This window comes from Gorilla gorilla, chromosome 6, assembly GCF_029281585.2.
Source record: "Gorilla gorilla gorilla isolate KB3781 chromosome 6, NHGRI_mGorGor1-v2.1_pri, whole genome shotgun sequence".
NCBI lineage: Eukaryota > Metazoa > Chordata > Mammalia > Primates > Hominidae > Gorilla > Gorilla gorilla.
In genome coordinates, this window is record NC_073230.2 from 113,834,155 (window position 1) to 113,854,245 (window position 20,091).

At 41.6% G+C, this 20,091-nt stretch overlaps 1 protein-coding gene and 1 long non-coding RNA gene across 4 annotated transcripts in view; one reads left to right on the forward strand and one right to left on the reverse strand.

Annotated features, from left to right (window-relative positions):
* Positions 1 to 6,757, forward strand: part of LHFPL3 (LHFPL tetraspan subfamily member 3) — a 554,202-nt gene extending 547,445 nt beyond the window's left edge. For both annotated transcript variants that reach the window (XM_031012787.3, XM_031012786.3), the window contains one exon: positions 4,398 to 6,757. Coding sequence is in view for 1 of the 2 variants with exons in the window: in XM_031012786.3 (XP_030868646.2) it covers positions 4,398 to 4,426 (29 nt within the window). In the remaining variant the exon portion in view is untranslated. The remainder of the gene's footprint in view (positions 1 to 4,397) is intronic.
* LOC101142525 (uncharacterized) overlaps positions 1 to 20,091 on the reverse strand; it is a 79,554-nt gene that overhangs the window by 7,205 nt on the left and 52,258 nt on the right. For both annotated transcript variants that reach the window (XR_010134726.1, XR_002006917.4), the window contains 4 exons: positions 18,579 to 18,619; positions 15,758 to 16,178; positions 13,915 to 14,036; positions 10,112 to 10,361 (listed from right to left, as the gene is read on the reverse strand). This is a non-coding gene — a long non-coding RNA (uncharacterized lncRNA). The remainder of the gene's footprint in view (positions 1 to 10,111; positions 10,362 to 13,914; positions 14,037 to 15,757; positions 16,179 to 18,578; positions 18,620 to 20,091) is intronic.

Here is a 20,091-nt window from a genome sequence, read left to right on the forward strand (position 1 = left end):
CAAGCAATCCTGCCACTTTAGCCTCCCGAAGTGCTGGGATTACAAGCATGAGCCACCACGACTGGCCCTGCAAGTTTTAAAGAAGCACTCACCTCACACTTGCATGACCCTGCAAGTGAGCTCCTTAAATTTTATACCCTAGACACTCACTTGCCTCACCCTATTCCAGGCCTGGCTCACTGGCTTCACACTTTCATTTTCCCACTTACTTCTCAGCTCCCTGCCCACCACAGATACTGTGGGTCAGAAGTACAGTCCCAGAGTTGACAATACTCAACAAAGAAGAAACCTTTAATGGCCAGGTGCAGTGGCTCATGCCTGTAATCCCAATACTTCAGGAGACCAAGGTGGGAGGATCACTTGAGTCCAGGAGTTTGAAACCAGCCTGGGAAACATAATGAGACCCCATCTCTATAAAAAAAAAATTTTAATTAGCTGGGCATGGTAACGCGTGCCTGTGGTCCTAGTTATGTGGGAGGCTGAGGTGGGAGGATCATTTGAGCCTGGAGGTGGTAGAGGCCGCAGTGAGCTATGATCATGCTGCTGTAGTCAAGAAGCCTGAGTCACAGAGCAAGACCCTGTCTCAAAAAGAAGAAGAGGAAGAGGAGGAGGGAGAGGAGAAGGAGGAGGAGGGAGAGGAGAAGGAGGAGGAGGAGGAGGGGGAGGAGGAAGAAGAAGAGAGCTTTAGGAATGAAGGACTGACTAATCAATAGTGAGATTAGGCCAGGTGCGGTGGCTCACTCCTATAATCCCAGCACTTTGGGAGGCCGAGGTGGGTGGATCACCTGAGCTCAGGAGTTCGAGACCAGCCTGGCCAACATGGTGAAACCCCATCTGTACTAAAAATAAAAAATTAGCTGGGCATGGTGGCACATACCTGTAATCACAGCTACTCGGGAAGCTGAGGCAGGAGAATCGCTTGAACCAGGGAGGCAGAGGTTGCAGTGAGCCGAGATCACGCCACTGCACTCCAGCCTGGGCAACAGAGTGAGATTCTGTCTCAAGAAAAACAAAAAGAGTGAAGTTACAGCGAGGGATCTAATGAGGGATTTGGCCATATGAAGGCCACAGGTGACCCAAGACCAGAGCAGATTCAAGAAGGGTTGTTGATGAATGACCTGTTAGGGTCAGGCCCCAGGCTGTGGGCCCAGATGATGAAGGAGAAAGAGAAAGTTTTGTGAAACTGGCCGCAAATGTTCCCTTCCTGTAAGAGAGCTGAGGATCTTCCCAGGGAGACATCTGCCCTGCCGGAGGCTTCCTTCTCCCCTCTACCTCCCGCAGGTATGGGTGTCACTACCCTAGGGTCTGATCTAAAGTCCTTCCAACACTCACTGCTCCCTTCCCAGCCCACTGAGAACAGGTCTCACCCTGACTGGGATGCAGCCTTAGATACATGTACTTCCTTCTTGGCAATCTTACTTTTCCTTCATCCTGTGATGTCATAAAGTCAAACCAGGCAGCTTAGCACCAAGGAGAGAGAAACAGGGAGTCTCTGGTTCATGGATGCCAACGAATGATTCACACCAAAGCAGGCTTTTCTATTATGAAATTAGGAGTGTACTTACTTGAGAACCTCAAGAAAATGAGGACTACCCTCCTGACCCCGTTTTCCCCTGCCCTACACACACGTAGATGGCCCTCTGTGGTCTCCCTATTCATCCCTCTAGTTATACTTTTTTTTTTTTTTTTTTTGAGACAGCGTCTTGCTCTGTCACCCAGGCTGGAGTGCAGTGGTGTGATCTCAGCTCACTGCAACCTCTGCCTCCCGGGTTCAAGTGATTCTCCTGCCTCAGCCTCCCAAGTAGCTTGAGACTACAGGTGCCTGCCACCATGCCTAGCTAATTTTTGTATTTTTAGTAGAGATGGGTTTTCGCCATATTGACCAGGCTGGTCTCGAACTCCTGACCTCAAGTGATTGCCCACCTTGGCCTCCCAAAGTGCTGGGATAGCAGGCATGAGCCACAGTGCCCAGCCAATTTTTTATGGCCACATACTATTCCATGGTGTATATGTACCACATTTTCTTTATCCAGTCCACTACTAATGGGCCCCTAGGTGGATCCCATGTCTTTGCTATTGTTAATAGTGCTGCAACGAACATATGAGTGCATGTGTCTTTTTGGTAGAAGGATTTATTTTCCTTTGGGCATATAGCCACTAATGGGATTGCTGGGTTGAATGATAGTTCTGTTTTAAGTTGTTGGAGAAATTTCCAAACTGCTTTCCACAGTGGTTGATTGTTTTGCTTTTAATAATATCTAAAGAAAGTATTCCTTTCCGTAGGGCGTCTGCCAGCATGGCTCAATATCAGATAATCATTATAGACTAATCATCATTATGACATGATCATATTTCAATTATCCTCTGTGTAGTCTGGGTATATTAAAGTAACCGTGAGTTCTCTTGCTGAGAGAAGTTCATTAAGATCATAATGTGGATACAATTTTTTTAAGTGTGTTGAAAAACAAGGGGGAACATACCAAAAACAACAACAGAATGATCCAGAGGATTTTCTAGCACACATTCAGAAACCATATCTTATCTTGTGTTTTAAAGTGCTCTGTGACGCAAAACCTCGGCTGGGCACAGTGGCTCATGCCTATAATCCCAGCACTTTGGGAGGCCGAGGCAGGTGGATCACTTGAAGTCAGGAGTTCAAGACCAGCCTGGCCAACATGGCAAAACCCTGTCTCTACTAAAAACACAAAAATCAGCCAGGTGTGGTGGCACATGCCTGTAATCCCAGCTACTCCGGAGGCTGAGGCAGGAGAATCGCTTGAACCTGGGAGGCAGAGGTTGCAGTGAACCAAGATCATGCCACTGCACTCTGGCCTGGGTGACAGAGTGAGACTCCATCTCAAAAGTAAATAAAAATAAAAACAAATAAATAAAAAATAAAGTGCTCTGTGATGCAAAGCCTAACAGGCTGTTTCCTTTTGGCCCAAATATGGCACACCGTGACCAGCTAGCTGTATTTACCCAACTTCCCAATATATAAGATACCCTTAACCCCTGGTTCACAGTGACAAAAATCTATGAAAATCATTCAAAGAATAAGGTTAATCATACTGTTTGAGGTCTAGCTGTATTGATACAGGATCAGTCCCTAATCTATTGGAGAAAAGGAAAAGTAATTATCCCCTGAGAATTCATCCAAAAGAAACAAAATTTTTTGTGTGTGACAGGGAGGGTCTTACTCTGTCACCCAGGCTGGAGTGCAGTGGCGCGATCTTTGCTCATCACAACCTCGACCTCCTGGGCTCAAGCGATCCTCCCACGTCAGCCCCTTGAGTAGCTGGGACTACAGGCGCACCACCACACTCGGCTAATTTTTGTATGTTTTGTAGAGATGGGGTTTCACTATGATGACTACAAGCTGATCTCAAACTTCTGAGCTCAAAAGATCCTCCCGCCTCAGCTTCCCGAAATGCTGGGATTGCAAGTGTGAGCCGTAACACCCAGCCAAGAAATATTTTAAAATATAAATAGATCTTTATATAAAAGATATTCATATTTATAATAATAAATCAGAAACCTACCATATGTCTGACAATAGTGAAACAGTTGCAAATGGAAAATTGAGCATAGAGTGGAAAGGAATGAGAATGAGGCAGAATATTATGCAGCCATTGAAAATTCATGCTGATGGTGGGGCACGGTAGCGCACACCTGTCATCCCTACACTCTGGGAGGCTGGGGAAGGTGGCTCACTTCAGCTCAGGAGTTCGAGATCAGTCTGGGCAACATGGTGAAACCCTGTCTCTATATTATAAATTAAGTAAATAAATAAATAAAAGAAACTTATGCTGATGATATGGACAATGGAAATTTAGAAAATTGTCTTTAATGTAATGTTTAAATGTTTAAAGTATCATCTATACTGTAATTACAATTGTATAAAATAATTTCCCATTTAGATAAGGAATGGAAAGAAATATAGGAAGAAAACAGTTGTGTCCAAGTGATTAAATTGTGGGTGATTAATCTTTATAATAATTTCTTTTGTAGCTGCTATAATGTTGAGTTCAAATAAATAAAACTTGGAAAGAAAAGGAAAACACTCAAGTGACACATTTTTCCATGCTAAGCAGAAAAGTCAGTGATACTTGGGAACGGTCCACATTTTTCCTTGCTCCTTCAAAGCAGCCTCTAATCTTGACCCAGATGGAGGGAATACTTATGTTCTTCTTGCTGGGAAGACTGTACTGTGGGTTGAATGGAACAGAAATCTCAAACTTTCCAGTATTGTTTGGTAACAAATGCAAAATGCATTTGAACCATTCATTGGTATAGTTTTTCCATGACAAATATTATGCACAAAAATCTTGCAGACAGAAAATGATGTATTTTTTCTCTCCCCCCACCCTTTTTCTCTCTCTTCCCTTCAATTTCTGCAGTTCTGCTAAGCCAATATTCTCTAGAATGAGCACAAAACAAATCGAATAACAGCTAAACAAATCGAATAACAGCTTTTGTACATCAACATCAAGAAGGAATACGCCTGAGAGAGATCAGAGTATATGGATGAATATGAACAAGAATGGAACATTCACTTGTCAACGTACTTTCTAAATCTAGATCAGCAGAGATGGGAGTGATTTTCTGGAAAGAGATGTGATCATGGATTAAACACCAGCTCATTGGAAACTCATTGGATGAGATCAGAAAACGTTCATGAAAAATCATATTCAGGAAATATATTAAGGAAGAGGAATATAAATGCTCTAGAGTTAACATGTAAAATATATACGTACTGAGGTTTGTAAACTGTCCTTTTTAAATCAAACTGAAAACAAAAAGCTTTAACCTTTCAACAGAATTTTTAAAAAGGCAGTTAGTTCTAAATTATTCCTATCCCAATAGCCAAGAGGCTGATCAAGCGTCATTTATTGAGGACGCATCTTAGAAAATGCCTCTGAATGTTTTCATAGGAGCCGTGACCTTTGGTTCTTCATCTCTACCATTCATTTACTTCACTGTGTAATTAGTTACAACCACTCAGTTATTAAGAGACGTAACGCTTCAAACTTTTTACCAAGTCTGTGTTCTGTTTAATCTGTCCATACAAGTTATTACTGAGAAAGTGTTTACGCCATATACTATTACTCCATCAAGCTGTATATTACAGGAAGTACATCTTTACATCATAGGTTCCCAAGCAACATAGATTTCCCTATCTTTCAGGAAACAGCATCAAGGAACTCTGAAAAATATAGAAAAAGTTCATTTTCACCTTGGAAGCTCACGTGTAATATTATAGGCTACTATCAAATAAACACTTTTTTTCTAATTCTCCCTAGTATATGCATAGGAATTTAATATACTTTATAAATAAGTATCTAAAATATCTCCTACTTTTTTCCTATTTCTTTGCCATACATGTTATCAGAAATCCATGTCTTCTATTTCCCTTACTGATGGGAACTCATTTTTATTTTTTTAAAAATCATTCCATTAAACATATTTCTAAATAATAGTAAGTGGTACTAACAAAATAAATAATAATTTAATAGCCTTAGAAATAAATGACTATATACTCATACAGGTTGAAAAAAACTCGGTAGGAATAAGTTACCTTTTTGTTTACTAATGTTGGTTTCAAAAATACTCAGATTCATTTTAGTTGGCTGACATCTGGAAGTAGTTAACAACTAACCAGTTGACTTCAACAATCATTTGCTCCCAGGCTTCCCCCATCATCACCCTCACCACATATCCTGCTAATATCCAACAACAAACAAATATTTAATATTGAAATAGCCCATTGCCTGAGAATGAACACAAGCTAAAATACATGCAAGGGTACTTAATGGAAGCCAAACCATGTTCTATACCTGAGGAGAAAACATGGACATGTAGAATGCTTTTATTCATGTATTCAAAATTAGAACAAATCAGTGTATATCACTAGAACATCAGATGGAGGATAACACAAGAAGTGATACAGATCAGGGTTCACTTCTCTTACCCTCTCTCTGTTAGGACCACATTCCTATTTTAGCCAAATGTTTCTGGTACGGGCCATCTTTTCACCATAAATGGCATTATGTTTCAAATGGCTAAAAGCATATTATGGGTATGCTCAAAGGAGTAAAACCCAATTCACAGAGATGTGGCTTTTCTAAAGAACCAAATTAAGGGAATACTTAGTATCTACAACTAAAGTATTAGTCATTCTGAGGATTATTTGTTGCTTTAAGTATTAGCTCCCTACTACATCCATAACACCCTACTTACTAAATTTAATTACACACAACTTTTCAAGAATTCATATTTTATTTGAAGGGAGGTACCTGTCTACTTTATCTACAATAAAAAACAAAAGGTATTGGCTTTCTCTAATCCATGCAAACTACAAATTCCATCGGGAGTCCTACATCACTAACAGTGGTGTGAACAAAACTAAGAAAGTACTTCCTATCCACATGTGAATGTTTTAAAAAAGTTTTTGCCATAAAACCTAAGTGTAATTTAGCATACCACAGTGCTCTGAAGATGGGTCATTGACGATGTACCATTTGTATATAGGTAATACACATGTAAATCACTAATTGTTAATTAAATATAAGAAGTAGGTTTTTATCTTTTTAAAAAAAAACAAAAAAAGTGACTCCCTTTCTCATTCTGTTCTGTTGTATTGCGTCCAAAAGTTGTGTGTAATTTTTTTAAGGTCCAAGAAATGTAAAGAAATTTGTTGGAATACCTGAATTTCTGTAAAAAAATAAAAATAAAAATAAGATTTTGTTACTTAAAAGAATTTTTGGTGGTGTGGTACATATTTGGTGCATTCAGTTTCTGTCTTTGGCCAGTGATCTGGTGACAGCTGATGGTTCCACTGAAGTAACTATCTCGGAAAATCTCCCTGCTGTTGGATTCCATATCTGTCAACAGCAGGACTCTCATGTAGAAGGCATGGTTAACATCTCCAAAGCCTCTTCTGGCCAAATGTAGGAATATCTCCAGCTAATTCTCCATACACTCAGTGGAATGAAATTGATAACTAAATAAATAGCTGGACTACTCAAGTAAAACTTGACCTGCAATATCCAATTGCCCAATCTCCCCTTTGCAAATTGAAAACAACCAACCATTCCTCGCACATGAGCAACCCTTCATACTGGGTATATGAAGCAACAACACTTCATACTGGGTATATGTTGTCTGAGTGGGTTCCAATCCCTGATCCTTGGTTTACTATATGACTCTGAACAACTCTAAGCCTCAGTGTCCTCACTGGTAAAATAGATATAAATAATATTACTCAGCTCCATAGCATTGTTGTAAGGATATAAATTAAACTATACTGTTGTTGTGTTTGACAGGTAGGGGATATTCAGTGAATGATCATTCCTTCCCCTCCTACTATATGCAAGACATTGAAGGAAGAAAAGAAACATAAAAAAAAGTCTCTGCTCTGAAGATCCTGAAGACAATTTGAGTGACATTTATGAGCAGGGATTGAAAATTCAAATGCGTACAAGGGCCAATAAATTCACAAAGCAAGCTCAGCTGGGGACATAATAGGGCGTAGTAGGAACTGGCCTGGCACAGTGGCCTCTAATCCCAGCACTTTGGGAGGCTGAGGCAGATGGATCACTTGAGTCCAGGAGTATGTGACCAGCCTAGGCAATATAGTGAGATTCCTTCTCTGAAAATTAAAAAAAAAAAAAAACCAATAATTTTTTAAATTAAATAAAATAAATTTTTAAAAGGAAGTAGTGGGAACTGTGGAGCACTGAAGAGCCTAGGTCCCGTCTAAAGGGAATAAGTAGTCAACACTCAGCTCTAATGATTCAACAAATATGTACTGAGTTCCTACTATGTGCCAAGAACTGTTCTAAACTCTGAGAATATAGTGGTGAATCACACAAAACCCTGCTTTCCTTTCATAGGTCTTATGTTCTAGTAGGGGAAGACAGACAATAGACTGGAAAATGTCAGCTAATAATAGATGCCCTAAAGAGAATTAAAACAGGGTGATTGACAGAGAAATGGAGAGAGGAGTCAGGTAAGGCCTCCATGAAAAGGTGGCATTTAGAGTGAGACCTGAACAAACGTTTAAAAGCCATATGTGAAAAAAAGCAGAAGGCATGCCAGACCAGGAACGGCAAGGTGGCAGAGTGGGGAGCCACGTGGGCTAAGCTAGGACTCAGCTCTGGGCTTTGTAGGCCAGGATAGTTTGTACATTTTAAGTGTGAGAAAAAGCCACTGGAGGATCTTAAGCAGAAGAGTGATATAAACTATTTCACATTTCTAAAAGATTACTTTTGGTTTCGGCATCTAGCAGTACAAACTAGATACTCTAAAATGCCTTTCTTTTTTTTTTTTTTTTTTTTTTTTTTTTAAGACGGAGTCTGGCTCTGTCATCCAGGTTGGAGTGCAGTGGGGCGATCTTGGCTAACTGCAACCTCCGCACCACCATGCCCAGCTAATTTTTGTATTTTTAGTAGAGATGGGGTTTCACCATGTTGGCCAGGCTGTTCTTGAACTCATGACCTCATTATCCACCCACCTTGGCCTCCCATAGTACTGGGATTACAGGCGTGAGCCATTGAGCCCAGCCTCTAAAAAGCCTTTCTTATGCCATACTATTAAATCTTAGATAAATTACAATAAGTTTATTTTTAACACACAGCTTAGATTATAAGAAAATAAGGGAAATTCCAAAAGCATTTCAAAAAAGAAGTGGAGTGAGCTGAAAACTAAGTGTGAAATGTAAGCAAAGGCAAAAACTGGGCTTGCCTGAAGGTAAATCTGTGTAACAAAGTAGGGAATGGAAGATTAAGCGTTGGGCCACTGGAAGCAGGTGAGTTAAATTTGACATTCACATCCTAAAGCAGGATGCTTGAAGATGGCTACATCCTAGGCAAGAGTGGTCTAGGAAAAATCCTCATGCTAGCAAAAGAAATCTTTCAAGAACACCATCTCCACACTGGCTCTAGATGGAAAAAAAATAATAATAATGACCCCTTGAAATTTATCATATGCCTGCCCCCGTCAAGTATGGAATTCAGTCTTACACTCTCCATATGATCAAAGAAACCCCAACCAAGAAATTAAAGAGCTTTTTAGGGCCCCTGGTACCAGGCAGATACAAGCATTTGTTGTCTAGAGGAAAGCATCTCTCGCATAGCTCTCACCAATTAAGCTCAACAAAGTATGCAATTGCAATTTTAAAATTACTAAATATGGCTGGGCGCGGTGGCTCACGCCTATAATCCCAGCACTTTGGAAGGCCGAGGCAGGCGGATCACGAGGTCAGGAGATCGAGACCATCCTGGCGAACACAGTGAAACCCCGTCTCTACTAAAAATACAAAAAAAAAAAAAAATTAGCCTGGCATGGTGGCGGGCGCCTGTAGTCCCAGCTACTCGGGAGGCTGAGGCAGGAGAATGGCGTGAACCCAGGGGGCGGAGCTTGCAGTGAGCCGAGATCGCGCCACTGCACTCCGGCCTGGGAGACAGCGAGACTCCGTCTCAAAAATAAAAATAAAAATTACTAAATATACAAATAAACTATAAGCGATAATCAGCAGATATAACTAACAGCCGACTTATCATCCTACAGATTTTAGATAGTGGAATTACCAGATACACAATATAAAATAATCATGTTTTACATGTTAAGGAAATAAAGACAGCGTCTAAAACAATGAATACAATAAAGAGTACATTACATATAATCAGATTAGAAGGAAATTTTTTTAAGTCTTAGAAATTAAAACTATAATCATTGAAATTTAAAGTACAATGTGTAAATTACAAACAGGTATAACTGAAGAGAGGAGCTGTGAACTAGTAGACAGATCTAAAGAAATTACACAGAATACAATACAAAAAGCCAAGGGGTTGGTAAATGACAAAGAGGTTAAACAACAGAGAAGACACAGACATCTAACCAGATTTCCAACAGGAGAAATAGAATAAGGGAAAGGCAATATTTGAATAGAAAATGTCTGAAAATTTTTCAAAAATGATAAAGATATGAATCCACACATATAGGAAGCACAATAGGTATCAAGCAAGATAAATATAAAGGAAGACATGACAGTAAAAATACAGGGAAAAGACAGAGGAACTACCATAACAAGAACCAAAGAGAAATGGCATACCTCAGGGTGCGTGCCTGTGGTCCTGGCTACTTGGAGGCTGAGGCAGGAGGATGGCTTGAGCTCAGGAGCTCTGGGCTGCAGTGCACTGTGCCCATCAGGTGTCCGTGCTAAATTCAGCATCAAGAGGGTGACCTCCCTGGAGTGGGGAACCGCCAGGTTGCCTAAGGAGGGGTGAACCGACCCAGGTCGGAAACGGAGCAGGTCAAAACTCCCGTGCTGATCCTTTGCACCACCTGCAAAGGAATAATTTCTGGGCCAACAATAAATACCAGATACATTAGCATGATATATTTAAACTGCTGAGATAAAATAACTGTCAAAATAGACCGAGCGCAGTGGCTCATCCCTCTACTCCCAGAACTTTGGGAGGCCAAGGCAGGCAGATCACTTGAGGTCAGGAGTTCGAGGCCAGCCTGGCCAACATGGTGAAACCCCATCTCTACTAAAAATACAAAAATTAGCTGGGCGTGGTGACGTGTGCCTGTAATCTCAGCTACTCCGGAGGCTGAGGCACAGGAATTGCTTGAACCCCGGAGGCGGTTCTAGCCTGGGTGAGAATGAGACTCTGTCCAAAAAAAAAAAAAAAAGAGAGAGGAAAAGAAAAACAACTTGGCATTATCTTCTACAACTGAACATTTGCATGCACTAAATTCATCAGTTTTATTCCTAGGTATATATGCTGGAGAAATTCTTGCACATAAGCACCAAAAACCATGTACAAAAATGGAAAACCTTCGTCTAACAGATTGCTAAAAATACAAGGAAAATGTCCATCAACAAGGATAAATAAACTATTTGCAATTTGCAGTATTTTTAATTGACTAATTTAATACCTCTGTAAGCATGGAAATGAATAAACCTCAGTTACAAACATCAATATAAATGATTACATTAGATCAGAAATACAATGTTGAATGCGGAAAAAAACAAATTGCAGAAAATATACTATGGCTCCACATATAAATCTCGAAAAAAAAGAGAAACTAAACTGTATATTGTTTAGCAATAAATACATCTATGCTACAATTATAAAGATGTAAGTATAGGAATAACAAAAAAAAAAAATCCAGAATTGTGTTTACTTCTGAAGAGTAGGGAGGGGTTACAATCAGGGAAATGCATACAGGCTATGTCAATAGTTCAGAATTTGAGTGGACAGTTCATAGGCTCATTTGTTTTACACTTCTTAAATTGCATATATGTTACATTTTTGTATCAAATATAATCCAATGAAATAAGATCAAATAAACAGAATATCTTAAAAAGATAACTAGGGTCAGGTGCAGTGGCTCACACCTGTAACCCAGCACTTCGGGAGGCCAAGGCAAAAGGATCGCTTGAAGCCAGGAGTTCTAGACCAGCCTGGGCAACGTATCAAGACCCCCATCTTGAAAAAAATAAAAAATAAAAATCAGCCTGGCATGATAACGCATGCCTGTAGTCCCAGATACTGGGGAGGCTGAGGTGGGAGGCTGAGGTGGAAGGATTGCTTCAGTCCAGGAGTTTGAAGCTGCAGTGAGCTATGATTGTGCCACTGTACTCCAGCTGAGAATGGACTGAGCAAGACTCTATCCCTAAGAAAATAAAAAATAAAACATAGCTGTATTAGTCCATTTTCACAATGCTGATAAAGACATACCCAAGACTGGGCAATTTATAAAAGAAAAGGTTTAATTGGACTCACAGTTCCACGTGGCTGGGGAGGCCTTACAATCATGGCAGAAGGCAAAAAGGAGCAAGTCACATCTTGCATGAATGGCAGCAGGCAAAGAGAGAGCTTGTGCAGGGGACCTCTTGTTTTTTTTTAAACCATCAGATCTCGCCGGGCGTGGTGGCTCACGCCTGTAATCCCAGCACTTTGGGAGGTGAAGGCGGGCGGATCACGAGGTCAGGAAATCGGGACCACCCTGGCTAACACGGTGAAACCCCATCTCTACTAAATATACAAAAAATTAGCCGGGCGTAGTGGCGGGCGCCTGTAGTCCCAGCTACTCGGGAGGCTGAGGCAGGAGAATGGCGTGAACCCAGGGGGCCGAGCTTGCAGTGAGCCGAGATCGCGCCACTGCACTCCAGCCTGGGCGACAGAGCGAGACTCTGTCTCAAAAAAATAAATAAATAAAATAAAATAAATAAACCATCAGATCACGTGAGACTCATTTACTATCACGAGAACAGCGCAGGAAAGACCCGCCCTCATAATTCAGTCACCTCCCACCGGGTTCCTCCCACAATACGCGGGAATTGTGGGAGTTACAATTCAAAATGAGATTTGGGTGGAGACACAGCAAAACAGTATCAATAGCTGACAGTTGTGAAAGAAATGAATGGTCGAATGAAGAGCAAAAGCAAGGAGACGGGGAAAGGCAATGCAGCAGTCAAGGTGAGAGAAGGTGGTGGCTTAACCAAAATCGTAACAGCAAGATAGAAAGAGGCAGGTACACTTGGGATAATGTTGCAGATTTGGTTTCCAGAAGGGGAGGGAAGGACACAGTCTAGGCAGGAGGAGATGCTGGGCTCTGAGGAGGTCTCCATGAGGGCCTTAGCTGACCCCACAGGCAGCACTGGGATGTGCTGGGGTGGCCTTCCAGAGTTGTCTTGGGTTACTGAGGGAGTGGGCCTTTATATGCAAGCAGGAAGGGATGTGATCTTGGGTAAGGTGGCTCTCTGCAGCTGAGGGCAATTTGCAGAGAGGGCAGAGGGCTGTGAGGTGGCAGCATGCCCAGCAGCTGTGGGAATAAGTCCTGCAGTCCTGGGAAGGGCTCTGCGTAGCACATTATGGCATCTGCTAAAGAGAAGTGTGTTTTTGGAACATAAGACTTGTTGAGGGATTGAATGTGGAAGATGAGGAGAGAGAGCTACTAGGTTTTTTTTTTGCTCTGAGGGTAGATAGTGGTGCTATTTACTGAGAAAGGAAGAAGAGGAGAAGAAGCAGGGGTTTGGGAGATAAAACTCCAAAACTTCTTTTTTGTGAAGTTTAAGTTTAAGCTGCTTATTAGAAATTCAATTCATAGCCTGGAGCAGTGGCTTACGCCTCTAATCCTAGCACTTTGGGAAGCCTAGGCGGGTGGATCATCTGAGGTCAGGAGTTTTGAGACCAGCCTGGCCAACATCACGAAACCCCATCTCTACTAAAAATACAAAAATTAGCAATCCTACTCATGCCTACTTGGGAGGCTGAGGCAGGAGAATTGTTTGAACCCAGGAGGCAGAGGTTGCAGTGAGCCAAGATCACGCCATTGCACTCCAGCCTGGGCGACAGAGTGAGACTCCGTCTCAAAAAAAAAAAAAGAGAGAAAGAAAGAAATTCATTTTTAGATATCAAGTAGGCTAATAGTAGAGTTCTAGGGGGAGCCTAGGCTACATATCCAAAGTTAGCAGTCATGGCAAATAGGTGGCTTTTAAAGATTTGAAGCTAGATGACATCATTTAGGAAGAATGTACAAATAGAGAAGAGGATGCTAGACCAAGCTGAGACCACCTGACTTGGAACAAAGGACAGAAGTCAGCAAAGCAGATTAAGAGGGACCCGCCAAATGGGTTGTTACGGAATCCAAGAGGGAGAAAAAGTATTTTAAGAAGTAGATATCCTGAGAGTGACACTGTAAAAATAAAATTTTAAAAAAACAAGTAGAGAATGATTAAGTGTCGACCAGGCATGGTGGCTCATGCCTGTAATCCCAGCACTTTTGGAAGCCAAGGCGGGCAGATCACCTGAGGTCAGGAGTTTGAGACCAGCCTGGTCAACATGGTGAAACCCTGTCTCTACTAAAAATACAAAAATTACCAGGCATGGTGGCCCTCACCTGTAGTCCCAGCTACTCGGGAGGCTGAGGTGGGAGGATCGCTTGAATCCAGGAGGCAGAGGTTTCAGTGAGCCAAGATTGCACCACTGCACTCCAGCCTGGGTGACAGAGTAAAAGCCTGTCTAAAAAAGAAAAAAGAAAAGCATGATTAAGTGGCAAACGCTGCCAAAAGGGCAAGTAAGACAAAAGCAGAGACAAACTACTGGATTTGGCAATTGTGGAGGCTCTTGGTGACATTAACAAGAGCAATCTTCATGAAATAGCAGAAATATGAGGAGCGAATTGGGAAAAAGTTGATGTTGAGGTGGTAGAGAAAGCAATATAGGCAACATTTACAGGAAGTCAATTGTTGCAAGTCAAACCTGAGAAACCAAGGCTGCTAGCTTTCCTAGTTTCTCAGCAGAATTTTTTTAGAATATGGGCCAGACGCAGTGGCTCATGCCTATAATCCCAGCACTTTGGGAGAATGAGGTGGGAGGATTGGTGGAGGCCAGGAATTTGAGACCAGTCTGGACAATATAGTGAGACCCTGTCTCTACAAAAAAATTTTAAATTAGCCAGGCATGGTGGTGAGCATCTGTAGTCCCAACAGGAGGATTTTTTGAGCCCATGAGGTCAAGGCTGCAGTGAGCTATGATCTCACCACTGCACTCCAGGCTGGGTGACAAAGTGAGACTCCTCCTCTAAAAAAAAAAAAAAGAATACGAATTGTCACGTAAGTTGATGCATTGTCAAACACAGTGCAGACCAACATTGTGAGAGTCAGAAAAACCTCTAGGGATCAGGTTTAGCCAGTGGGCCAGGAGTTTCTGACTTCTATGAAGAGGGCATACTCTCAAGCTAAACATCATGGCAGAACATGCGAAGGGACAGGTGAGTGAGACAGATGCCAAGGGCTGCAGGAACCCTTGGGAAGCCTGCAGTGGGGGAAAAGGATGAGTAGGATCAACTCTAAATGACCACGGAGAGGAAGGCAAGCCTCAGGTGGACTGTGTCTGAAGGTCTAGACTGGGGGAATGGGAAGCAGAAATTGTCAGCAAACTCTTTTGGCCACATAACCTATCCTCTAGTACAGCATTTATCCAGCTGTAAAACATGTTTTAATTTCCATATATCTGACTTCTGTGTGGCCCTCTCATTGATGTTATTTAGGTAGGGAGGCCAGATTGTTAATGGTTTTTAATTTCAGCTACTTTGAAGGTTGGACTTTATTCTGCAGGCAATGGGAAACCATTGAAAGTTTCTGAACAACGGAAAAGAATAATCCAAGTGTGATTTTAAGAGGATTATTTCTTTAATAGTGAGCAGGATGGAGTCACGCAAGGCTAGATTACAGCCCACTTAGGAGATTCTTCCAGTTATGGAAATATAGACTGAGGGATGGGCCGGGCATGGTGGCTTACGCCTGTAATCCCAGCACTTTGGGAGGCCAAGGCAGGTGGATCACGAGGTCAGGAGTTCAAGACCAGGAGCCTGGTCAGGAGCAAAACCAGGTCAGGAGTTCAAGGTCAGGAGCCTGGCCAACATGGTGAAACCTCGTCTGTACTAAAAATAGAAAAAGTGGCTGTGTGTGGTGGTGGGCACCTTTAGTCCCACCTACTTGGGAGGCTGAGTCAGGAGAATCGCTTGAACCCGGGAGGTAGAGGTTGCAGTGAGCCGAGATAGCGCCACTGCACTCCAGCCTCTGTGACAGAGTGAGACTCTGTCTCAAAAAAGAAAAAAAAAAGAGACTGTGGATGAAGACCAACTGGGGTCAGGGAATGAAAAGGAGGACAAAGATGATGCTTGGGTTTCCAGTCTACATTATTATAAGATGGGGGGTGGGTTGAGGGCAACCACTTACTGCAGTGAGGGAAAGCAGAGGTTTGGATGGAGCCGCGTGATGAAAGCACTAATAGTCAATATTCTGATAGCACCGTGGAGTGTACAGGTGCCTTCGTGTCCATTATCTCATTTACGCTCATAACTACCCTGTGAGGTATTATTATGCCCACTTTACAAATGAGGAATCTGAGGCTCAAAGAGGCTGAGTGATGTCCTTCATTAGGTCTTGACCCCAGCTGTTCTCACTCCTTGTTTTGACAATGGCTTTTCGGATACACTTTGGCTCTTGCTGTTCAGTGTGAAAAGATGTCAGCTTATGTTTGCCTTTCACAAGTCATGTCCCGAAAACTTCAGTTTCTTGGAGGAATTAGCTGGATTCCATTTCTTTGATGCTGGTTCCCTGTGATCCTTCTAGAAGACTAATAACTTATATAAGTCAGCTGGAGGAAAAAAAAAGAAAAATCCATTTCTAAGTCAGTTTTCCCTTTTGAGAGAATTTGGCATCCAGGTGCAAGTGTACAGCTTCCTCTGAAATGAAGCATTAATTCTCTCACCTAGTCAGGAAACAAGTTAGAACATTAAAATTCATCAGATGAGAGCCAAACCCTCGTGAACCAAGGTAAGTAAATGCGTTTACCGCACCCCGTACTACCGGCTACTCCTCTCTTGAAGAAAAAGTTGGGAATCCTCTTCTAACAGGTGAGATCTGTTTCGTTATCCCACCACAAGTCAATAAGTTCAGGGCCTCAGATGTCAAACCAACCTGTGTGTCAGTCCTAACTTCCCACATTATTTAAGCACTGGATTTTTCTCTGGCATTAACTGAATGGAACTTCACCTGAGGACAAAATTGGCTGTTACATTTGTAATTATGGAGTAAAGGTTGATTCTTAGCCAAACCAGGCTGGAAAACTGAAAGAATTCAAAAAGTAAGTGTGTAGATGTGACGCTATCTTGCTGATGCAAAGTTTCTCAAGTCAAAACACTTACTTGAAACTTTGGCTTCCTCCAAAGCAATAATTTTTTTACATTTTAGGAGCAGCTTTCCTTGTAAAAGCCTTTACACTTGTCAGGCCTTCTGCCTTAACAAAGATTGTGAATTCTCTTCTAGGTGATTAAAATCAATTCTGAATTAAATACAGTTGCCCTGATCATGTCAAAAATGATGCAGCTGCTTTCCTACAGGTTAACTTATCTTGCAGATTTAAAAATCAGTTGTTTTTAAAACTTGGTTTGTACTGCCATCTAGTGATACATTTCATTGACAGTTTCAACATGCTAAATTTATATAGATCCACAGGGTTATCCTTAAGGGCAATGTAGTGCCACATCTATTTTTTCTTTTCTTTTCTTTTTTTTTTTTTTTTTTTTTTGAGATGGAGTCTCGCTCTGTTGCCAGGCTGGAGTTCAGTGGCGCGATCTCGGCTCACTGCAACCTCCACCTCCTGGGTTCAAGCGATTCTCCTGCCTCAGCCTCCCAAGTAACTGGGATTACAGGCGTCCGCCACCATGCCAGGCTAATTTTTTAAATTTTTAGTCGAGACGGGGTTTCACTATGTTGGCCAGGCTTGTCTCAAACTCCTGAGCTCGTGGTCTGCCTGCCTCAGCTTCCCAAAGTGCTGGGATTACAGGCGTGAGCCACCGTGCCTGGCGAGTGCCACATCTTAAATAGAGCATTTACATTTGCAAATATAGAGAGAAGACTACCTCCTATACACAACAAAGTTCCCTCATATACCTTACAGACTAAGAAAAAATGTTTTATCATAAATATTAAAGAGAGCCCAAGCATGGTGGCTCACGCTTGTAATCCCAGCACTTTGGGAGGCCAAGGTGGGAGGATTGCTTGAGCCAGGAGTTCAAGACCAGCTGGGCAATATAGTGAGACCTCATCTCTACAAAATAAAAATTAAAAAATTAACCAGGCATAGTGCGCACCTGTGGTCCCAGATAAACAGGAGGCTGAGGCAGGAGGATAGATTGAGCCAAGAGATCGAGGCTGCAGTGAGCCGTGTTTTACCCCACTGCACTCTAGCTTGGATGACAGAGTGAGAACCTGTCTCAAAAATAAACAAACAACAAATATATATATATATATATATATATATACACACACACACATATATATACATATATATATGAAAGAGAGGTCCCACTAGTATCCTATTAAACCACAGAGACTAGTGGGCTTCTTATATTAGCTTTTTTATTTACACCTTTGATTTTTACCATAATTAAAGCAGTTCATTTCTCCTAGATAAACAAATACAATCCTGGATGATGAATTTAATGGCCAATCTGTTTGGAAAGGCAGAATTGCATAAAGGTTAAATGCATGGGAACTAGCATGATGCTCTCTGGGTCCAAATCCTAGCTCAGCACCTGCAATCTGTGTGCCCTTAGGTCAGTTATGTAACATCTCCATGCCTCAGTTTTCTAATCTGCAAAATATGGATAATAATCAAACCTACTCATAGAGTAATTTAAGAGGCACTATACTTAGCACAGAGGCTAGCACAAAGTAAATGTTCAATAAAACACAGCCAGAGCACAGTGAGCCTAATTTGCATAGCCCCGTGGGATGCTGAGATAGCAGGGAAGCTCCGGGTCTCATTCCACCGGAAAATAGATCCTTAGACACAGTAAAGACCAAGATCAGGATTCTGGATGCTAGAATCACCATATGATCCAGCAATTGCATTTCTGGGTATAAAGGAATTGAACTCAAACAGATAAATATATGCCAATGTTCATAACAGTATTATGATAGCCAAAAGGTAGAAACAACCCAAATGTCTACTGATGGAGGAATGGATAAACAAAATGAGAAATATACATACCAGGGAATATCATTCAGTCTTCTTGTTTTCCTTAGGCCATCCTAATGAACAAAATTCAGTCTTAAAAAGAATGAAATTCTAATACATGCCACAAGTGGATGAACCTTGGAAACATTATACTAAGTGAATAAATTAGACACAAAAGGACACATATTGTATGATTCCACTTACATGAAGTACCTAGAATAGTCAATTCATAGAGACGAAAAGTAGAATAGAAGTGACCAGAGGCTAGAGCAACGGAGGAAAGGGGAGTTCACGTTTAACAGACACAGGCTTTCACTTTGGAATAATAAAAAACTCTAGCTATGAATATAGCAGTGATAACAATGTGTTGAGGGTCATGATGTATTGTACAAAAGAGAAAAAAACCTCCACAACAACAATGTGAATGTAAATTGTACACTTGAAAATAATTAAAATGGTAAATTTCATGTTATGTGTATTTTGTCACAATTTTCTTTTAAAAGTACAGGCAGGCCAGAGCCCTGGCCACATGCTCCTCTTTCCCACTTCCTTTACCCTCATTACATCCATATGCTTGCTGGGCAGCCCAGGACCACATCCAGAGGACAAGGATAGTGGCCAGGATGCACCAGGAACTCAAAGGAGACCTTCCGAGCTCCCCCATCTTCCCTCTCCCACCCCACCACACACACATACCAACACACATACGCAGGCACCTTTAGAGGAAGGAAGAAGATGCAACACTCTGGGATCCTAGAAAGCTGGGAGGACTGGTGCAACAATTGCCCTTTGACTCCAACCTGAACTCTAATTTTCCCCTATAGCTGCCTTGGTCTGGTAATCAAGGTTATACTTTTAAAAGAAGGAAAATGTCAAAAAAGTGGACATGATCCTAATTACATTTGTGTGCAGAGCAAGAAATGAATGTGAACAACTTCGATGCCTACTGATTAATGCTGAAAAACAACTCAAATGAACCAATGAACCAAAAGATAAGCCAAATCCAGAAACAGCTGTGGCTCAACCCCCAGCAATGGACTGGAAATCCATGAGACAGCTCCGCAGATACAGAATGAAAAGTCTGTTCTTACATACGTTATACTCAGAGTAAGTAATCTTATGTGTAAAAGCAGCCAGGGAAAAACAAAATCAAAATGTCCCTTCCCCAAAACCCTTCTAGGAAACAGTCATCTTGTGAAAAAACAAAGTTTTGGCCCAGTGTTTTGAAAATATCTTACAGTGAGGCATACATTTTTTAAAAATGTATAACCCAAATTTATTACTTATTTATTGTTACATAACAAGTCACTTCCAAACACTGTGCTGTAAAACAACAGTCTTACTATCTGTCACATTTTCTGTGGGCCAGGAATTCAAACAGAGCACAGTGGAGATGGCTAATCTCCTCCAGAATGTCTGGAACTTCAACCAAAAAACTTGAAGGCTGGAGGCTGGAATAGGCTGATGGCTTCTTCATGTACATGCCTAACAGTTCATACTGGCTGTTGACTAAGGGCCAGCAGCATCACCCACACCTGGCCTCACT